Below are 21,252 nucleotides of genomic sequence, written 5' to 3'. Positions count from 1 at the left end.
TCGTGACTACCATTTTAAGTAATACTTACGGACACATAATGCTCAGAAAATTTATATCGCATGTGATAATATTAAACCAAAATGTATAAAGGTTCAATACAAAGTAAAACCGGATTGAACCGGACTGAACCGGGTTTGATGGACACATAAATCCAACAATCTGTAGTGCGACCATGAAGCTTTCAACACCGTCTATGGTATGCCAGTCCTTCCTATGGTGATCACATTTAATAGGAGGGCGATCACCAGTCACACGATCACCACCAGGACAGCAGGAAGAGTTCCCACGAGAAGTAGATTGAGAGCCAAAGAGGAGAGCCGATCTCTCCTGAGTGATGGGATGAACCATGGCACTATGCCTACTGTCCTCAGTTGCAAGAATTGCATAGGCTTGCTCAAGAGTGGGTAGAGGATCACGGTTCAGTATATGTGTTTGATTGGATCAAACTCAATATTTAGACCGGCCAGAAAATCAAATACTCATAGACCATCTTCCATTTCCGGAAGGTTGTAGTATCAACATCATAGGTTGTAGTGAAGGTGCCCAAAAAGTCTAATTGCTGCCACAAAGTGCACATCTTGTTATAGTATTGGGACTTGGGAGAGAGACAACTCCAATTGCTTTGTCGAGTGAAGTTTTTGACAGAGTTCATAACATTGGGCGGCATTCCCTACCTGAGAGTAGGTGTCCTGGGCTGTCTTCCAAATCTTGGCAGCCGTATTAAGAAGAAGGTAGCGGCCGGCAATTTCTTGATCCATGGAATTGATCAGATAAGACATGACCAAAAAATTAATTCATCCACTTGTCTTGTGCAGAACCAGCATCGGTAGGCCTGATAGTTGTTCCGGTGATGTAGCCAGAGAGACCACGGGAACCAATAGCAAACAAACATGAATGAGACCACAACAGATAATTGCTTCCATTCAATTTAATGGAGCTGGCTGGAAACGAAAGAAAATCAAGGTGTGATGTGCCGTCAGTGCCAGAGGAAGCAATCGTAATCTTGGAATTGTCAGACATGGTTGCAGGTCAAAAAAAAATCAATCACTAATGAAATGAAAAAAAGGCCTCAAGGCATATGGTGGCAGAAAAAAAGGGCCCTTGGAGGGAGACAACTCACCACCAAGGGTGGAAAGAAAAATCGGCAAATGCTGGAGGGGACGACTCCCGCGAGAGGTGGTGGAAAGGTGGACAGGGGGGGAAGAGAGGCAGAAGGATGGGGGAAGGTGGAAGGGTGGCGGAAGTTTGGGGAGAAGGCGGAACGGTAGTGGTGGGTTGGTGGAAGGCGGTGGTGCCAAGGCGAAATCGAGAGAGAGAGAGAGAGGACAATATTACCCCTATGACAATTTTACCCTTGAACCCATATTACAACAAATCTATAACTTGGAAAATTTCCCATAGTTATAGAGAGGCGAACACAGTTGCAGATCTATTGGCCAAGAGGATTGCTGCTATTCAGGTGTCTCACTGTTGGGTTGAATCTCCTACTTTCGTTCATCATGAGATTGAATGGGACCTGCAGGAATGAAGTTGTTTCCGATTTGTTCAAAGTTGATCTTTTTAATTCATATTTTTTGGATTAGTTTGTTGCTTTAGGATCCCTGCTGATGGCCATGCCAAAGGTGGGGTTCTAGAGTAAATTTTCTAATATTTTTACCGCTCTAAGGCTCTCTGCTGAAGAGGAGTCGATTTTTTTGTTTTTGTTTTTTCCCCTGTTGGGGATTTCCTGAACTTGTATTTATACCTTTTCATTACTAATACATACCTTGCTGATCTTTAGCAAAAAAAAAAAGAATATGTAAACATGGACCCCGTGTAAGCACTTTCCGTTTCTGCATCATGGGATTGGTCATAAAAAGATCATCTGGTTAGATCCTTCCAGATATCCCAATATATCATGAAAGGGCAGCATTTTCCCTAGTACCAACCCTTGAGGACCATGGGGGATTTAATGCTAGTTCGTAATTGCATACTATTTTTTTGCTGCGCTTTTTTTTTTTCCTTCCTTTTTTGTATATATATATATATATATATATATGTATGTATGTATTTAAATTATTAACTTGCTAGCTTATGTAGAAATCGTGTAAGAATCAATATATATGTTATGTCCATGTATCCATCACCTAGTTGGCAGATCCTTATTGGCAGTCCTGTATATAAATCTTAAGGATCTGACAGGAGAGGCTGACTTGCACTTGATCCTTGTAACAGATCTTATGGTTATAATCTCCTACAGTTTGCAGTTCAGGAGTTCTTTTTTCAATGGGGGAGAGTAGGGCATCTGGAGACTCAACTCTGTGCAGCATGTTTTGCCTTAAATGTATAATGTGAGAAGCATGTCTGTGTGCATAGAAATGGAATTTAACAACATTAGAGTGAAGTTCCTTTATGGGTTTCTGTGCAGTGCTATTTCTACTAGTAGCTGGTCTCATTGGCTGGTTATTTATGTATCAGTTTGTAATTGTATATATAACTTCTTTTTGGGCAGATGTTGCTTCTTGAGCCTTTTTAGGTTTCATCCTTTCTAGTTTTTTGATCTCTGTTTCTCTCTGATCTTTTGTACTTTTTCCCTCCTTTTGCTGTGTAATAGGCTCTTACACTATGCTTTGATTTGCTTGATGTTCTAAAACAGCACTAGATTGAGTCACTTAGGTTCATTTTTAATATTTGCTTACTATAATCTTGGTATTTATGGAGCACCTTGTTGAAATAATTTATCGTAGATTTGTATTGGGTCAATGCTTGTCTGATTGAATCCTTTTATTGTTTGACTATTCTTTGGGACTGTTGCATATTCTTATACAAGAGCCACACTTTTGAATCTAAAGTATAGCATGCATTATTAAAGTGACTGGATTGTGAGTGGCAGGAAGGGAGTGATAGTGATCAAGAAAGTAATGATGCATCAGTGATATCTCAAAAACCTCAAAAACGTGCTCGAGGAAAATTTCAAGTTAATGTCTCAAAGGCGGAGGGAAATTTTCCAGATTTGTTGCATTCTCAGTCAATGTCATCAAGTTATGGGTGCTTATCATTATTGAAGAAGAAGCGCTCTGGTGGTAAATTCAAATAACATAGTTTTAACTTTTGATTTGGGTCATTTTTTTTTTTCTTTCGTGGTTGTATTTACGTTTTAATGTTTGTGCTTCAAAGTAGTAGTTGCTATTGACACTCCAAGGAATGTTGGTAAGTGTTATCTTTTGATTGGCAAATTCATTGATAGATATATATGTTGGTGAGGGGGGGGGGTAGGTAGGATGAAACCCTAGGTTCAGAATTACACACTCCGTTTTACAGGATCTCAAGAAAACCAAAACAGAATTTAGGTCAACAATAGGGTCAAAATCAACCTTTTCTGATGAATGTCAAATTTTGACCAAGGGTCACAAGTGTTAGAATAAGTGAACCCCATGATATAACAATGTTCTAACTGTCGGATTTGGGTCAAGAGTCAAGACAGTAAAAATCTGAAACCCATAATCCAAATTTGAGAGATTTATTGCAGCAGCAGATCAGCAGGACTGATCTGGATAAAATCCAGGTATCCAACAGAGGAAAGTAACATAGTCTAATCTCAGATTAATCCATCGGTTGGATGCTGAGATTGGACATATTCCTTGTTCAATTAAAACACCTCAAATCAGACTTGGAAATAGCAAGTTTAAGTTCATAGCTTGCAGGATTTAATGGAGTCATGAATATGTAAATGAATGGCAGTCAGTTATTAGCAACAAGGATTAGATTGTAGCAGAATTGAATCAACTCAAAAAAACACTGTTATTGAAATCCTTGGACAGGATATGGATTATGGAGTTGTAGAAAAACAATGGAGTACGTACTTGAAGTCTTGAATATTGATGGAGAAGGAAGACTAAAGAAGAAGAAGATATGACTAAGCATCCCTCTTAGCCTCAACTGGAATCTCACTAGTCATTAATGGTATCTCACCATATAGCACTGTATCTCACAGGAAATCTGAATTTCAGAGTAAAGAAAAGGCTCAAGCCAAAATTTCATTAATCAAATTCGTGTACAAGGCTGCACCGATGAAGGGGCATATTACCTGTGTCATCACCCTCATAAAAGTGTTGGGTGTGTTGTTGAGTTCGAATGGCATAACCTTCCATTCAACTAAACTGTCTTCCATTCATCGCGAAGACAAATATAGATCTCGTAATATCCACTCTTCAGATCGATCTTCGAAAAGATCTTTGCGTCGGATAACATGTTACAATGTGACATGCCAAGCATATCATCGAGTTGAGGAATTGGAAACCTGTAATTCACTATAACTTTGTTGATGGCTCGATTGTCGATACACATACGCCATGAACTGTACTTTGGTGTGAGGAGGGCTGGTACGGCGCACATGCTCATGCTCTCTTGTATGTAACCCTTTTTCAGCAACTCATCCACTTGTTTCAAGTTTCAACTTCGCATGCTCTGTGGGACTCAGACCATAGGCGATCAAGTTTGGTAGCATTGACCCTACCTAGTACAAGCCTACAAGATCAATTGCATGTTGAATGTCTTGCATTGGGAGCAGTTCATCTAGAAGCTCCTTAGGTACTAAATCTACAAAATCAGATAAAAATACCCGAATGGGTTTTGGAAAAGTTAGTTCAGGTGGTCTTGGCATCCGCCGTATCCGCGACTCCAATACGGCTGGAATTCTGAAACTTATTTGGAAGAACTCCTCTAAGCATGACTCCATTTGGGTTCATTGGGTCTATTCCCATCTCCTCAAGAATGACTCCATTTGGACCGTCCCCTCTCCTTCAGATTCCTCCTGGGTCTGGCGCAAGATCCTCCTCCTCCACCCTTTGGCTCTTAGAGCCACCTCCTCCTATATTGTTGATGGATCCTCCATCTCTCTCTTTGGCTTGACCCCTGGCACCCTAATGGGATCCTCTACAACTTCTTTGGGGCTAGATCAATTTACTCCACCTGCATCCCCAAGACCGCTCCCCTTTCCTCTATTCTCTTTCAGGGTTCCTGGTCCCCCCCTCCCCCCTTCCCCTCACTCTCTCCCTGATCTGGCATTCCCTCCCCCCTCCCCCTCCCCCAACGGCCTCTTTAGCTTTAGATTTGCCTGGAACTTTGTTAGAACTCAGGCCCCTACTGTCCTTTGGCATAAGTTAGTCTGGTTCAAAGGTCACACCCCTCGCTACAACTTCTTAGCCTGGAGAATCCTAAACCTTTGCCTCCCCACCCAAGCCTTCCTCCTTCACCGTAGAATCCCTGTCTCCCCTTCTTGCATCCTCTGTTGGAATGGTTCTGAAGACATTGACCACCTTTTCTTTGCTTGCCCATTTTCTTCTACCATCTGGCAAAAAGCCCTTTCTTCTATTTGGCCTCGCAGCAGGAGACCCCTCCCCTTCGCTAGAGAATGGCTCTGGATGGTCATGACCTTCCCTGGATGTTCTATCTGCAACACTGTTGGTAAGCTTGTGTTTGGCGCAGCCCTGTACCACATCTGGATGGAGAGGAACCTTAGGAGATGGACCTCCAATTCTCGGTCCTTTGATCAGATTTGGAAAGCCATCTCTTTGGATGTTTTCTCTAAGTTGACTCTTCTCCCCCAAAAGGCCTTTTGTGACTCCCTAAGGAACAGGCATATTGTTGTTTCCTGGGGTTTAGATAGTGCTCTTTTACGGCCCCACTCCCTTTCTTAGTTTGGTTTGGGGCTTTTTTCTCCCCCCCTCTGTTTTCCCCTTGTATATTCCCCCCCTCTCTCTTTCCCTCGTTTTGGTAATACATTATTTATCCATTAAAAAAAAAAAAAGTTAGTTCAGGTGGAGGAGTGACTTCCTTTGTGACCAAGGCCAAGATAAGGCTGGTCTGTTTGCTGGTATGTAAGAACATGTAAGAACGCTCGCTATGGTAGTGCTAACAGCTTAGTTGCACTAGAGTCTCCTTTCTGCAGATGCGTTTACAGGGTTGAACATGAAGCGTTTACCCTTAAATGTAAAAGTGCATTGATTTGCTCTGTCTCTATGCATCATATCATTGCCGTAGATCTACGACCTACCAAGAATATGTCTGTCATCTACATCGGTATAACATCACACCAGACTTCTTCATCGTAGGAACCCAATTTGAGTGGAACTAAACACCGTTGCTTGACTTCTAAGGTGTTTCCATTGAAGAGAGATACCGTATAAGGCTGTGGGTGTTTCTTTTTTCGAAGACATGTGATACTACATAGCACACAACTGCGTCGTCCACTATCAAATGTAGTACCTTGGATCTGCTGGTCATTCTACTTTAGAAAATACAATGTCATCTAAAGTCTTCTCCCTGTGATTCAACAACTAGAATGCTATTAACCACTTTAATTTCATAAGTTTGCATTCCATCGTCAATATACTCATCTGTTGGCTGATCTTTAGTATCATCCTCGAGGGAAGTTCATCATTAATTTCAACATCTTCTGTCTCAAGGGCAACAACAACATTTGTACTCCCTGTCTTTTATGGACAGAATTTAGCTAATGTTCCATATTTATTGCAATGATAGCACTTTGTCTCATTGTTTGCATTCATGGGAGCTTTCCCTTTATTAGCAAATGAGGGAGTGTTACTCGGTCTACCTGTGGATGGAGGTGGTTGAGTAGTAGCCGGTGCCCGGTGGTCTCCTATATTCCCCGGCTTGATTATCATAAGGTCTGACGGGAATCTTCAGTATGTCCTCTGTCTCTAATGCCCTCTGATAACAGTCTTGAAGATCAAGAAAGTAGTTGTTCCCATTGTTCTTCTAAACTCTGTTCCTAGCCCAAGCTTGTATCGAGATATCAGCTGCATGTCATCTTTTCCACTTCTGCTCGTGACAATGGACCATCAAACTTATTGTGTATTCAGGCACAGATAGTGTAACCTGACGTAGTGTATTCGGCTGATCTTGCAGGCAAATTACGAAGGACTGTGGAAGGTATTTGCCCTTTAAATCAACTTTCATATCATGCCAAGTAGTAATGGGCGTGCCTCTATCTTGGTTCCTTTGTTCGTGTCATCTTCACCACTCTCTAGCAGGTCCAACAAGTTTTGTCTTGACTAACTTGATCTTTTTAGCTTCCTCCATGTCATACCAGTCGAAGTAATCAATAATTGCATTTACTCAGACAAGAACCTGTGGATCAAGCTTCTCATTATATTCCTTTAACTCTAGCTTCACCTTCTGTGAATTATCAAACTGCCTAGGAGGGAAACCGATGGTGTTGTCGAAGTATGTTCTCACATGGTCCTCAGATGTAACCTGTGGTGCCTGTGGTATAACAGTTCTCTGTGGCAACCTTCCTTGGTATCAGTTGGTGTTCTGTAATGCAGCCGGGGTAGGGTAATGCTCACCTCTATGGTCCTCTGGAGTGGGCTGATGTGGTGACTGTGTATCAACATGTTGTGAGTCTTATGACACTGTATGCAGCCGTTGCTCCATGGATACCATTCAGATAGGTTCTTAATCATATCAGCCAGTTGATCCATAGAAATCTATTTCTCTCTTGAATTGTAGGGTTAGAACTTGGAGTAGTCATATACTCCTATCTTTGATAGCAAAATGATAGGGGTAGATAGGATGGACCCTAGGTTTGGCACCCCTATATAGGACCACAAGTAACTCAAAACAGAAATAGGTCACTAATAAGGTTAAAAGTCAACCTTTTGGATGGGGTTTCAAATTCTGGTCAAAGGTACGATGATGTTAGGTTAACAAAACCCCAAAATACTACGATAATTCAACAGCCAGATTTAACTCCAGAGTCAGAGCAGTAAAATCAGGAACCTAAAACTAGAATTTAGGAGAACTCTAATTGCAGCTAATCGATAACTTGCATCTGTCTTAAAGCCAGGTTGAGTTCAGTATTTAGAGGGTAGATGAGATACCCAAAAGCCACCTGTAATCCGATGGCTGGATACAGAAGTATGGATGAACTTCAGACAGATAAGGTGAAATATCCAGAATTTAAGGAACTAGCCAGATCAGCACATCTATGCACTTGATCAGGCTGATTTTCTGGACATAGGGAGGGCCCTCCTAATGGGTGATATCCCCAAAAAAATATTAAGCACCAATGGATGGATGCCAAGTAATTGCAAACTTCAGGTTACTTAAAAAGAAAAGAAAAGAAATAAACCTAATCTGTTAAGTCTTCCTAACAAGCAGTAAACCCTCTTCTCTGTCGCAATTTTAACAGCAGAAATTATACACCAGAATAGGGATTCGAACTTACCAGTACAGCAAGCTATAGGGGAACAAAGAGATGGGAGCTAAGACAGTAACCTGAGCTTCTCACTTGATAATTTCAGATCAGAATCCCACTGATCTCCTGGACTTCTTGCCCCTCACTGAATCCCACTGCAACTTCATAGAAGAAGGCATCATTCTTTTTGTTCATCAAAATTTTCAGTGAGCCTTGGCTATTACAATTTCTTTAAAGCAAATAACAAACTTGGTTTCCTACTAGGAAACTGAAAGCAATTAGAAGCTAGAAGGAATATGAAATAAAGGTCAAGAAAGGACTCCCCAACGTGGGAGGAGTATTTTTATACTTGAACTTCAAACTAAAGCTAGTAAGAAATTAAAAAGCAAATAAACAACTAGCTAAAAGCTAGTCTTGATAGTAGTTGGTGATCCCAGCCGCTATTCATCTTAAACAGCCTACTAAGGCTCATTTGGAAAAACAGATTAAAAGGGCCTCTTTAATGTCTGTTTGCTTCCAAGGCCTTTGAGGCCTGTTTGCCTCTCCTGTGGGAGTAGGTTTTAAACTCCCCTGCATCGCTTCCACTTGTGGGCCTTGCTATGCCTTTGAACCAAGCAATATCCAGGCTATGAGTCAGATAAGAATGAAAAAACTGCAACACAGGCTCAAGATGAAACTAGAGCTTCTTATAGCAACAGAAGGATCAACTATAAAAGAACCAACGTACGGAGGAATAATACTTTGTCAGGTAACGATCATCGAATTAAATTTCAGTTTCCACTAAATCCTACTGATTTTAGAACTTGTGACCAAAAATCTGCAGTGCATGTTTACCAGGGAATGAATTTAAAATGTTGGACAGCATAGTGCTTAGCAAGGAAAATAGCACCATAATGGCCAAGACACTAAAATTGCAAGCAATAGATGATAAAGTCAGAAAAAAAAAAAAAAAAAAAAAAAAAGAAGGAAAAAAGGATTAGTTTATAATATTCAAGACTAAAGACATAAACCATAAAATCTTCAAGAGAATACTAGTGGATCAACAATCCCGCCATGATACAGTGGAATGTCCAGGAGATCAAATATGGCACATGTGTAAATTTATCATGATGATACAGTTGAATGATTATTCATCCAAAGCAATCCAAAACTGGAGCTACATTACAACTCAACATCCACCAAAAACATCATTCAACTCTTTTCGATTGTGTAGTAGGTGTGCTCCTCATGTTCAGCTGAATACACTCTTCAGACTAAATAAGAGCATACCCAGTGCACGAGGCTCCCGCCACTGCGGGGTCTGGGGAGGGTCATAATGTACGCAGCCTTACCCCTGCTTTCGCAGAGAGGCTGTTTCCAGACTCAAACCCGTGACCACTTGGTGAAATACACTCTTCAGACCAAGAGATGGAAATCTCTCTTTCTCTCTCTGGCCAGTGCCCACTTGGTCAAGATTTAATAGAATATATCTATGTAGGAGCTTGTTTCACTTGACAACTCAAACAAACAACTCACAAACAAATACAGAGAAACAAAAGGCAGAACTTAAAAAACAGAGAACAAAATCTCTCCTCATTATACCATAGTTCTTCATCCTCCAAACAAACTAGAGTCGTGAAGGAAACATGAATCTTCAGAATCAAACTTCCTTTCTTACATCTAAAATCCAACATACTCCGTATTTTTTCGGGTGAATAAAAAATTCATTACCAAAAGGGGAAAGAGATACAAGGGGTCCCTAGAGAAGGGGAAGAAGAAAAACTTTACAGAGCTTACAATAGAAGAAAGCAAAACCTAACCCTCTGAGAGAGGAGGTGGGGGGCTGCAGAAGGGAAAGGGGAAGGCCCCAGACACAGCAATATGCTTGTTCCTTGGGGAATCAACACATCGAGAGGAGACCGAAGAAAGCTTGCTTCTAACATCAGAAGCAATTGAGTCCCAAATCTGTTAGAAAGATCTGGAGCTGGAGGATCATTTTCTAAGATTGCGCTCCATCCAGATGTGGTTAATTGTGGCGCCAAACGCAAGCTTACCCACCTCATCACAGATTGACTTACCGTCAAATGACATATCCATCCATGTCCATTCCCTAGAGAAAGGAAGAATCCTCCGAGACCTCGGCTAGCATTTTGCAAGGATCCCTTTCCGTATTAACTCTACTCCATTGGAACCTTTCTCGAAAACCAAACATTGATACCAAGAAAGAACGGCCTTTCTGAAGATTAACCTGGAGGAGATGTAAATGAAGAGAAAATCAAACCTGAGAGCCCCAAAAGATAATGCTTTGGCGAACGAGCATGTTGGAAGTATCAAGCTCTTTGAATCTGTGCATCCAAGGAGTGATAGAGTTGGACATATTCCAGTCTGTCGAGAGTGCCTTTTTGTAGTTCTTTGCGGTGGCATTAATGGAGATGGGTTTTCTTTGGAGAGTGGTTGAAGTGGTCGGATTGAGCTGGAACTGGATTTGGTTGAAGACAGCTTCGGTTTTGTACCTTGGGCTCGGTTAGAATTTTGATATCGTAAAACTGCTCAACTTTTTTTTTGTTGCTCTTGAGGATTTGCTCCCAGATCAGTTTTACATCCGGTTCGATCTGCGGGAGCATAAGACCAACCGGATTTGCCAAACAGAATTCTGCTCCCCGCACCCGCAGAACAGATCTGTGGAATCACTACCACGGAGTGGAACCAAAACAGAGCCTAAACTTCTAAATACTTCTCACATGGGAAAATGAAAATCATGGCTGAGCTTTTGTTCCTCATGAAAGCATAGAAAGCAAATCATTTGCTGGATTATGAAAATTTTCTTATTGGTGTCAGCATTCTTGTTGTTCCTCGTTAGGAAGTGAATAAATTGAACCCTTTGTTCTTGTCATATGGTAGTTGCTCCAGATGGAGTAACTTTCATTTCTCTATCATAAAAAATGAATAATGAAGGTCTTTCTGGCTTTAGTTTCATATATTGTTCTTAAATCTTTTGTAGGTAGCCAACCTCGTGCTGTAAAAAAAAGGACCCCGCGCTTCCCTGTTTCATATACATATAATAGAGATGATAAGGAAAAGTTTCTGTCACCAAATAAACAAGGTCTGAGATCACATATAGATGCCAATGATGATGATGTTGCCCACGAGGTAGCATTAGCTCTAGCAGAGGCTTCACAAAGAGGCAGCTCTCCTCAAATTTCTCAAACACCAAACAGAAGAATTGAGCGTATGAGATCATCATCTGTACAGAATGGTGAAATGATGGTAATCATTTGCTTCTTTGGCTATTGCTTGTGTTAGTTTGCCTTCTATTGTTGCTAAAAGATATTAAATGATCTACAACCTGTCAATGGATTTTAGCGTGCTGAATCAGAGAGGACGACCACGGAGCTTGTTGGTATTGCAACAGATGATGACTTTTTGGAAGGAAGTAATGGAAGTAGGGAAGCAGAAAATGGAGAATTTGCCAGAGATGCCAATTACCCGATGGATGCTGAAGGTGGTACGGTAGAAGTTCAGTGTAAAGGGAAAAAGTTTCACAGGAAGAAGCTAAGAGTTGAAGGCATCGATAACAATCATTTTGATGATGTTAAGGAAGCATGCAGTGGCACTGAAGGACTTAGTTTGAGTAATATTGAAGGAAAAGTTGAAACTGAAGTAACAAATGCAAAATCTGAGAGGTTCTCTTCTCACGGTCCTAGGAAGAGAAGCAGGCAGCTCTTCTTTGGAGGTATGTTATGTATTCAATTCAAGTTTTTGAGTTTCCCATGTAACTGATATTTCTATTCTCTCTTTTTTCTCTGATTTCATGGGGTTTTATTAATTATGTTAGCTTCTTTTTTCCTCGTTTTTATATGCATAATTATTGCTTTTATCTTCAACCATCTTTATTGGGAAGCAAACTTAATAGATCTACATTTTTTTTTGGCCTTTGTGAATGGCATTGGCATTGGCATGAATCAGGAACACTGCTCTCTCTCTCTCTCTCTCTCTCTAATGCAATAGCGCTTGCATGGACTGGCCCAAATACATTTGTAAGCCTAGACTGGGATGAACATGAACCAGGTCCAAATATGATTTTTGTCTAGTTGGATATTTAGGCATTTTTTTGGGTGAAAATAAATAATTCCTTTCCAAAACGAATGAGAGAGATTAGGGGGGGTGGGAGGGAGGGACCAGAAGCCATGGGAGATGATGGTGGAGATCGAGGCAAATTTAGGGATACCATAAGAGTACACCGAACGAGCACCAACAATGGAATAGAGGACTTCGAACGGGTGCCAGTGGTCAAGCCAGAGGGAGTTGGATGTCTTATCAGTAATCTTGGAGATGGTGGCTCTAAGGGCTATGGGGCGGAGGAGGAGGATTTTGTGCCAGACCCGGAGGAGTCTGTAGATTGGGGAACTGTCCAAATGGAGTCCTTCTTGAGGGGTTAGGAATTAAAGAACTAAAACTTGGAACTTGACCAGGTTTTTTACCTTTGAAAAAATCGAGTAGACTCGAGATCTCGAGTTGGTGTATTTTTTTTTCCAGCTCGAAGGCTGGTTTCAATGGGTTTTAGACCTAGTTTGGGTCTAAAACTCGGTACTCAACCTATTTTAGGCCATTTAAACACAATGACACTATCAGATTTTGCAAAAAATAAGTTCAAATAGGAGTTTCACTTCAAACCATAGATTGGTAGGCGATGACGTACTAAAATACCGTACTCTACACATAATTTAGTAATAGAAAGCAATCAAAACATTCAATTAATGTAAAACAACTTAAATAAGCATTAGAAATATTAAAGTGTACAATACATCAATCTGTTTAACAATGTTACATTTATCATCCCATAAAATGTGATTGAATCACGCATTTAGTCCCAACTTGTGCCACATGGTCTTCCCATGTCATAGTGCTGCTGTAGTGTTGCATATAGTTTGCCACAGCACTCATATAAGAGTTGTCATCAACACATGCCAAGTCCCCTATCCTAGGGTATAGAAGAGGCGGTTGCCATGAGGCGTGAGTTCCACTGCTACTGTCATATTGAGGCATGTATGGGTGTGGTTGGTTTGAGACTGGGAATATGGGCCCAAAACCTGACCCAGTGCTTTGATTGTCGAACTCAAGTGCTGATTGCCCAAACTGACCATAGCCACTATATTTGAAAAAAAAAAAGATTTGGGGAAAAAATGGTTTACCTTTCAAAAGTTCTTCAAAATTGATGTAAAGAACCACAAATCATGCACTAATCTTGATGTGTGTAGCTGAATGATGCTGACAGCAGGTTCTCCGACGAAATCTAGCTCAAAAATGGTGAAAAACCAGTGGCAGCAGTAGTGGAACAGCCTCTCGGTTGAGATAGCTCGAGATTTGGAAATTTTATAAGGTGAGTTGGGTTGAGATTTGGGCCGACCAGAGATCTTATCTCGACGAGATATTGCACTTTTTTATTTTGGATGGGATCTCGTCTCGACCCTGGGAAAAACCGAGATATCGTGAGATTTAGTTCCATGGTATGAATAAACCCTGTTGACCCAGATAGAGTTATGCGTATAGGAGATTTCCCAAAGCAATTTGAGAATACCCGCAATGTTAGAATCTTGAATTCTATGCAAACCAAGGCCATCTAAACTTTGGGGAGGCAAGTAGCAGCCCAGCTAAGAGAGTGGAGGAATTATGAGGATTCCTTTCCCTTTCTAAAGAAAAGCATAGAATAAGGATTTTAGGGCTTTGATGGTGGATTTAGGAAGTCCAATGCCACACCAGTAGATGTAGGAGGATTGGAGAACTGATTTAATCAACTCAACTCTTCCAACGTAAGAAAGGAGTTTACCCTTCCAAAGCTGGAGACTTTTGCAGATGAGGTCGAGCATTGGGGTACTGTGATGACCAGTCAACATGGTGGGGGTCAAGGGCAGGCCTAGATAATTGACAGGGAGGGAGCAAAGGGAGAATCCCGTCAAGTGGAGGAGGGTTTCCTTGTCAGCTTCAAAGACACCCGAGAGGAAAATGTGCGATTTTAGAAGGTTGATATGGAGGCCGAAGAGGCTTTCGAAGAGGTGTGAAGAGGACATTATAGAAGAGATAGAGGGGGAGGCTTTGGAGAAGATCATGAGATCATCAGCAAAGGCAAGGTGGGTGAGGTTGAGGGCTTTACATTTGGGAATGGGGGAAATGATGAGTTGATCAGTTTTGGACTGAATAGTCCGGGAGAGAACCTCAAGGGTGAGGGAGAAGAGGAAGGGGGAAAGGGGGCAACCTTGGCGAATACCTACGGAGGAGGAGAAGAAGCAAACAGGGGAGCCATTGATGAAGACGGGAATTAGGGGGTGGAGATACAAGAGTGGATCCAGCAGACGAAGACAGGAGGGAAGGACATCTAGGTTAGAACGTTATAAAGGAAGTCCCAACGGAGAGAGTCAAAGGCTTTATGGTTGTCTATTTTCATAAGGGCAGCCGGGGAATGGGATTTGTGGTCAAAACCATTGACAATTTCTGAGCTGAGGAGGATATATTGGTAATACTTCTACCAGAAATTAAGGCTGATTGGTTAGAACTGATGAGGGAAGGGATCACCGACTAGAGACGATTAGCCTAGATTTTGGATATAAATTTGTAGAGGAGGTTGTAAAGAGAGACGGATCTGAAGTCAGCCATGAGGAAGCCCCATCCTTTTTGAGGATGAGACAGAGAAAAGTATGGTTGACTCTAAGGATCTGGCTGGAATTGAAGAAGAAGCTACAAATTTGATAAAGTCATCTTTGATGATATCCCAACTAGCAGTGAAGAAACCCATACTGAATCCATCAGGGCCTGGAGCTCGGTTGGATTTATGGGAGAGGACCAATTTATGAATTTCCTACTTAGAGGGGATAGATTGAAGGGAATCAAGAAGGCACGAAGCTACTACCTTAGTTTTGGTTCTCCCCCCTTCCTCGATTCTCCCATTTTGCTAACAACTGTGGATGCACAGGTCGACATGGAAATGAGATTGTCGTAACGGCTGATGTCATGGTGATTTCACCGGTTGGAATTGAAACAGTTGTGTCATTTCTTTTTTTTTTGGGTGAATAAAAATTTCATTACCAAAAGAGAGAAGAAAGGAGAATTACAAAGGGCCCCACAACAAGAGGGCCAAACCAGCCAGCCTAAGCATTTGCCGGAGCAACCAAGGAAACATTGGAGAGACCCCAGGATTGAACAATGGTCCTGTTCCTAGGGGAGTCTATACAAGAAGAGGGGGGAAGAAGAGATAACTTTGCTTTAATTTCAAAGGAAATGGAGTCCCAAATCTTCTGGTAAGTCCGAAAGTTGGAAGTCCATTTTCTCAAATTTCGCTCCTTCCAGATAAGGTTGAGGGTAGCACAAAAGGCCAGCTTCCCGATCGCGTCACAAGTGGTGGACCCAGCAAAAGTCATATCAATCCAAATCCATTCTCTGGAGAAGGGAAGGATGCGTCTTCGGGTAGGCCAGCATTTGAGAAGGACTCCCTTCCAGATTGCAGTAGCAGTTGGGCATTCAAAGAAGAGGTGGTTCAGGTCTTCATCATTGTTCCAGCAGAGGTAGCAGGCACGAGAGACTAAGATCTGGCGGCTGCGAAGAAAAGCTTGAGTAGGGAGACAGTTGTTGAAGACTCTCCAGGCTGTGAAGCAGTGCCTAGGAATGTGACGCTTGAACCAAAGAAGTCTATACCAAGAAACCAAAGGGCCTTTCAGACGAATAAGATCCCAGGCAGCCTTTGAAGAGAAGGAGCAAGAGCTGTTAGAGGACCAAGTAACACAATCTCCTCTAGAAACAGCCCTTCGAGTAACCGAGTGAAGCTCATTCCAGAAAGGGGTGAGGATGGGGCCAGATGTTGGAGGAGCCCAACCATTGTGATGTAGAATATTGGCCACCAAAGAAAGTCTATGAAGGCCTGAGGAGTAAATGGATCTTGGAGTAACCCGGTGAAGAAGAATTCCCATAGGATGCCAGTTGTCAAGCCAGAGGTAAGTAGATTGACCATCACCTATGCTGGAGCAAATGACTTGAAGGACCAAGGGGCTGCTGGCAAGGATTTTCCTCCAAACCCAAGAAGCATCAGGAAGAGCGGGAGCAGTCCAAATGGAATTGTGGCGGAGGGGCCCCGAGTAAATCCAATCCACCCAAATGCTCTTTTTTTTTAGGCTATCTTCCATAGAAGCTTGATGATGCCAGCTGAGTTCACTTCTTTAATACGCCGAATATCCAACCCCCCTTCCTTCTTGGGAAGGCACACAGCAGCCCAGCTCAAGGGAAGAAGGAACCTTGTGGCGTCAGAGCCCTTCCAAAGGAAAGAAGCCATAAGAGCTTCCATAGCCTTGATAGTAGACAGGGGGAGACCATAGACACCCGACCAGTAGATATAAGAGGCTTCCAAAACAGATCTGATGAGGACCAACCTGCCAGCATAAGTAAGAAGCTTGCTTTTCCAGAGCTGAAGTCTCTTCCGGATCATATCCAGCAAAGGAGTACAATGGTGAGCAGAGAGCCTAGCAGGGATTAAAGGAATTCCCAAGTATTTGACAGGCAGCTGACCCTTAAGGAACCCAGAGATGGCGAGGAAGCCGGCTTTGTCAATTTAAAAAACTCCAGCAAAGAAGATGAGAGTCTTGGAGGGGTTGATGCGAAGCCCTGATAACTCTTTGAATTAATGGAGGCAAAGCAAGATAGACTCTAAGGAAGCAATCGATGCCTTGGAGAAAATCATCAAGTCATCAGCAAATGCCAAGTGAGTGAGCTTTAGGCCTTTACACTTTGGCAAAGGAATGATGAGCTGCTGGTCAGTGCAAGTCTGAATTTGCCTGGAAAGGATTTCCATGGCAATAGTAAACAAGTAAGGGGAGAGTGGGCAGCCTTGTCGAATCCCCACAGAAGCTCCAAAGTACCCTGCCGGGCTGCCATTGACCAAAACTGAGAACTTTGGGGAAGAGATGCAAGAGCTGATCCAGTGAACAAAGGGCAAAGGAAACCCCATTTGAGTCATCACTTGAGCGATATAATCCCATCTAAGAGAATCAAAAGCTTTGTGGATGTCAATCTTCAGGAGCAACGACGGAGAGTGATTCTTTCTATCAAAGCCTCTGACAATATCATTACACAGAAGGATGTTATCAGAGATGTTCCTGCCAGGGATGAAGGCTGTTTGGTTGTCACTCACCAATAGGTCCACCACACTCTTGAGTCTTCTAGCAAGAATTTTTGCAATAAATTTGTACAGAAGATTGCAAAGGGCAATGGGCCTAAAGTCATTCATGGCAATAGCACCTTCCTTTTTGGGTATAAGACAGAGGAAGGTGTGATTGACCCCATTAACTTGGTTGGGATTAAGGAAGAAGCTCTCAATGGCAGCAATAAGGTCGGATTTGATGATGTCCCAAGCAGCTAGAAAGAACCCCATACTAAAGCCATCTGGGCCAGGAGCTCCATTAACCTTGAGGGAGTGGATAGCTTTCACAATTTCTTCTTCTTTGGGGATAGCACTTAAGGATTCCAAAAATTCTGGAGCAATGAACTTGTTGAGCAAATGGTTAGGTATAGGGAACTGATCCTGTTGAGGCCCAGAGAAAATGCCTTTGAAGTGCTGCAGTGCTAGATCCTTAATATCCTTGACAGTGTTAACAAGAGAGCCATCCTGTCGAGAGAGCTGGACACTAGAGTTAGCATTAACTCTAGCTTTGACAGACAGGTGGAAATAAGCTGAGTTAGAGTCACCCAAATCCAGCCACTTGATTTTAGATTTTTGTTTGAGAAAGCTTTCTTCCCTAGCTAGCAAGGTGGAGAGCTGGATAGAGACCTCTTTTTCTTCAACAGCAAGGGATTCATTGAGCAAATCAGACTGCAGCCTAGATTGAATGGAAGCAAGTCTGTCCTTACACTCTTTAACTTGAACAGTAATGTTGCCAAAGATGTTTAGGTTCCAGTCCTTTAGGGCAGCCTTGACATTCTTGAGCCTCTTGGAGAAGGCTATAAGAGGGGTAGAGAAGGCATGGACAGGCTTTTGCCAAGCTTCAAGGACAACCGGGAGAAAGGTTGGATGAGAAGACCACATGTCAAAATATTTGAAGGGTTCGGGCCAAAGGAAGTAAAGGGCTGGATAGCAATCGAGATGGGAGAGTGATCGAGAGATGCCTGGGTTTTCAAAAGAAGCATGGGAAGAAGGGAAGGAGTTAAGCCACTCTTCATTGACCAGAACTCTATCAAGCTTGCAGGCAATTCTACAGTTTCCAGACCTTTTATTGCTCCAGGTAAGGGGAAATCCACTCCATCTGAGATCATTAACAGCTATGTCTTCAATGCAATCATTAAAATATTCATAGCATCCAGGTCAATATGGTCACCCCCTTGCTTTTCATTACTGTAGCGGATAATGTTGAAGTCTCCTCCAAGACCCCAAGGCTGGGATCCAATTTGGCTAGCAAGGGACCTGAGATCAGCCCACAAAGAAGTCCTAAGAGTAGGACAGTTTTCAACATAAACAACTGAGAAGAAGAAGGAAAAATGGCCTAAGGAGTCGGAGAATTTGGTATGAAGATATTGAGAGGAGGAAGCAGAGAGAGAAATAGAAATTTTTTTGGGATCCCACAGAAGCCAGATACGGCCATTGGTGTGGTGGATGTAGTTGGAAAGCAGAGACCAACCAGGAGCAACTGAGGCAAGGATTTTGGAAGAGTTGGGCTCCTTAACATGGGTTTCCAGGAGGCAACAAAAACTCGAATGAGATGATCTAATGCGGCAACGAACAGCAGCCTGCTTCGTGGGAGAGTTGAGCCCTCGAGTGTTCCAGACAGTGCTGTGAATCATTGGGACAGAGGTTGCAGGGGCAGCGAAGGCTCAAGGAGCCTGGTCAGCACAACACGAGACCTAGTTTCACTATGGTGCCGCCGGCTATAAGAGCTACCATAGGGGGTAGAGGGAGTGGGAGGGGGGGGGGGGAGGTGGGCAAGAGATGAAACAGGGGAGCTGCAAGGAGCGGGTGAAGAAGATGATGGGTTCAACGGACATGGGCTAGGTCCCAAAAGAGAGCTTAGACCTGCCCGAGAAGAAGAAGAACTTAAGTTTGGACAACCCGACCCAATGGAGGAGTTGGGTAAAGGGGCAGATGGGTCTGGGTTAAAAGAGCCCGGTTCAAATGGATTAGCAGACAGCATAGAGCCCAAAAGGCCACAAGGAGGAGGAAGGTCAACTGGAAGGGGCCCCACTTGAGCCAGGTCAGCAAGAGATGGTGTCGCGGGGTTTGATAAAGCAAGAGAAAAATGAGAGAGGGTTACTTCGATAGCAGGCAGGAGCGAAACACAATCACCAGAGATCAAGGGAGTAGCAGAGCAACTCAGAGGAGCAGTCGAGGACTTAGAAGCCAGAGCATCATCTTTTTCTAAGCCAAAGCCAAGAATAGAAGGCTCGACAATAGGATCTTCTGCCATACGAGATCTGCTGCACGGAAGTATCTCAAACTGGGGTTTCCCGGGGCACGAAAGGGGCTCTGCATCTTCAATCGACGCCAGGAGACTGAAACGATTCTGACCATCAGCCCAGGGCTTCTGCAACGATTGAGACAGATCGTTGGTGCTTTCCGATGGCTTCTTCTTCTTCCGCCGCTGATTCCGGTGCCGGATTTTGGATCGTGAACGACCGCGAGAGCTAGAGCGAGCAACCTTGGAGTGGCGGTTTATCGTCTCGACTCCACCATTAGCCGTTATCGCAGCTCTATCCAAGGGAACTATACCAGAGCTAGCAGATCCATCGCCAACCAAAGAGACTGAGTTGCATCGAGGATCAGGGCCATCAGCCTCCAGGGGTTTGACTACCGGAGTGCAAAGTTGGGAGTCATGGCTAAAGGTTTTACAGACCAGGCACTGAGGAGGCAGCCAATCATAGTGCACTTCCTGTTCAAAAGAGTGGCCCTCACCTTCATTGACAGGGATGAACAAAGGTAGGGTCTCAGCAGCAGAAACTTCAACCCAAATTCTCGCGAAGGCTAGACGATCCTTCCTGCGAGTGTGCAAATCAGAGAACAAAGGATTTCCAAAGGCTGAGCCGATCAAACTAAGGCCATCAATGCACCAGAAATGAGGAGGCAAGCCTGGTAAAGTGATCCACAGAGGAATGGATGAAAGGTCCAGTCGCCGAAGTTGAATTTGTTGAGTCCATTGACGCAAGAAGATAGGCCTTTTACCCACCAGCCAGGGACCTCCTTCCAGGGCACGAGACTTGTCAAGAGAGGAGGAGAATTTAAAAATGAAGAAGCCATTGTCTAGCAGAAAGGTATCCAGAGTACCTTGGGGACGCCATTGCTTGGAAAGAGACAATTTGACGATGGGAAAGGGAGGACGAGGCCCTAGAAAGTTACCCACAAGGCAATCTTCCCAAAGTTTAGCTTCATTCGAGAGCAGGTCAGGAGGACAGAAGACCACCTTCAAAGAGCCAGCAGAAGAAGAAGGGACAAAATGCAGAGGGAGTCCATCAGAGGAAGAGGAGGAGCCTGCCGCGACGATGGAACTCCAGGGAAGGGGCTGGGAAACAGGGGGATGAAGAGGAGGAACAGGGGGAGGAGAGGGAGAAATAGGGGCAGAACCGGGGGAAGCCATACTAGGAAGAGATGACGAGGGGAGGATCAGGAGACCTGCCGGAGGGACCGGCAGGGAGAGACAGATGGAGGGGAGGAGCTCATTCGCAGAGAAGATCCTGTGGGTGGACTGGAGTCTTAAGTTCAGGAATCTTACCCAGACTGAAAATTGAGAACATTTGAAAAACCACTCATGGTACACAGTACTTTGTCCTTGAAGAGCTCTCTTTAAAAGCAATGTTATATCATACCGCTGTGTCATTTCTTAGTTGTTCTTAATCATCAGATCCAAATTTTGTATATGCAGAAATGAAAGATTATGAGAAAGTGAAACTGTTGGATTGGAATCCTTCATTTCACTATGACCTTTACTGAATCATTTCCATTCGTAATACAGTTTGATAAGCACTTCCTAATATAGTTCGATAAACCCTGTCTCTATTTATGTGTTTCCAATGCTCATATATGTTTTGATATGTTCTTGTGTTCCGAACA

General features: G+C 43.1%; 1 protein-coding gene across 2 annotated transcripts in view; it reads left to right on the top strand.

The window, feature by feature from the left end:
* LOC122670124 (protein ALWAYS EARLY 2-like) overlaps positions 1-21,252 on the top strand; it is a 71,144-nt gene that overhangs the window by 10,594 nt on the left and 39,298 nt on the right. For both annotated transcript variants that reach the window (XM_043867091.1, XM_043867090.1), the window contains exons 5-7: positions 2,874-3,063; positions 11,182-11,447; positions 11,544-11,913. In XM_043867091.1, coding sequence (XP_043723026.1) covers positions 2,874-3,063; positions 11,182-11,447; positions 11,544-11,913 — 826 coding nt within the window. The remainder of the gene's footprint in view (positions 1-2,873; positions 3,064-11,181; positions 11,448-11,543; positions 11,914-21,252) is intronic.

Source organism: Telopea speciosissima, chromosome 7 (genome assembly GCF_018873765.1).
Source record: "Telopea speciosissima isolate NSW1024214 ecotype Mountain lineage chromosome 7, Tspe_v1, whole genome shotgun sequence".
NCBI classification, from domain to species: Eukaryota; Viridiplantae; Streptophyta; class Magnoliopsida; order Proteales; family Proteaceae; genus Telopea; species Telopea speciosissima.
Note: the sequence above shows the minus strand (reverse complement) of the source record. Positions and strands in the feature narration are given on the sequence as shown.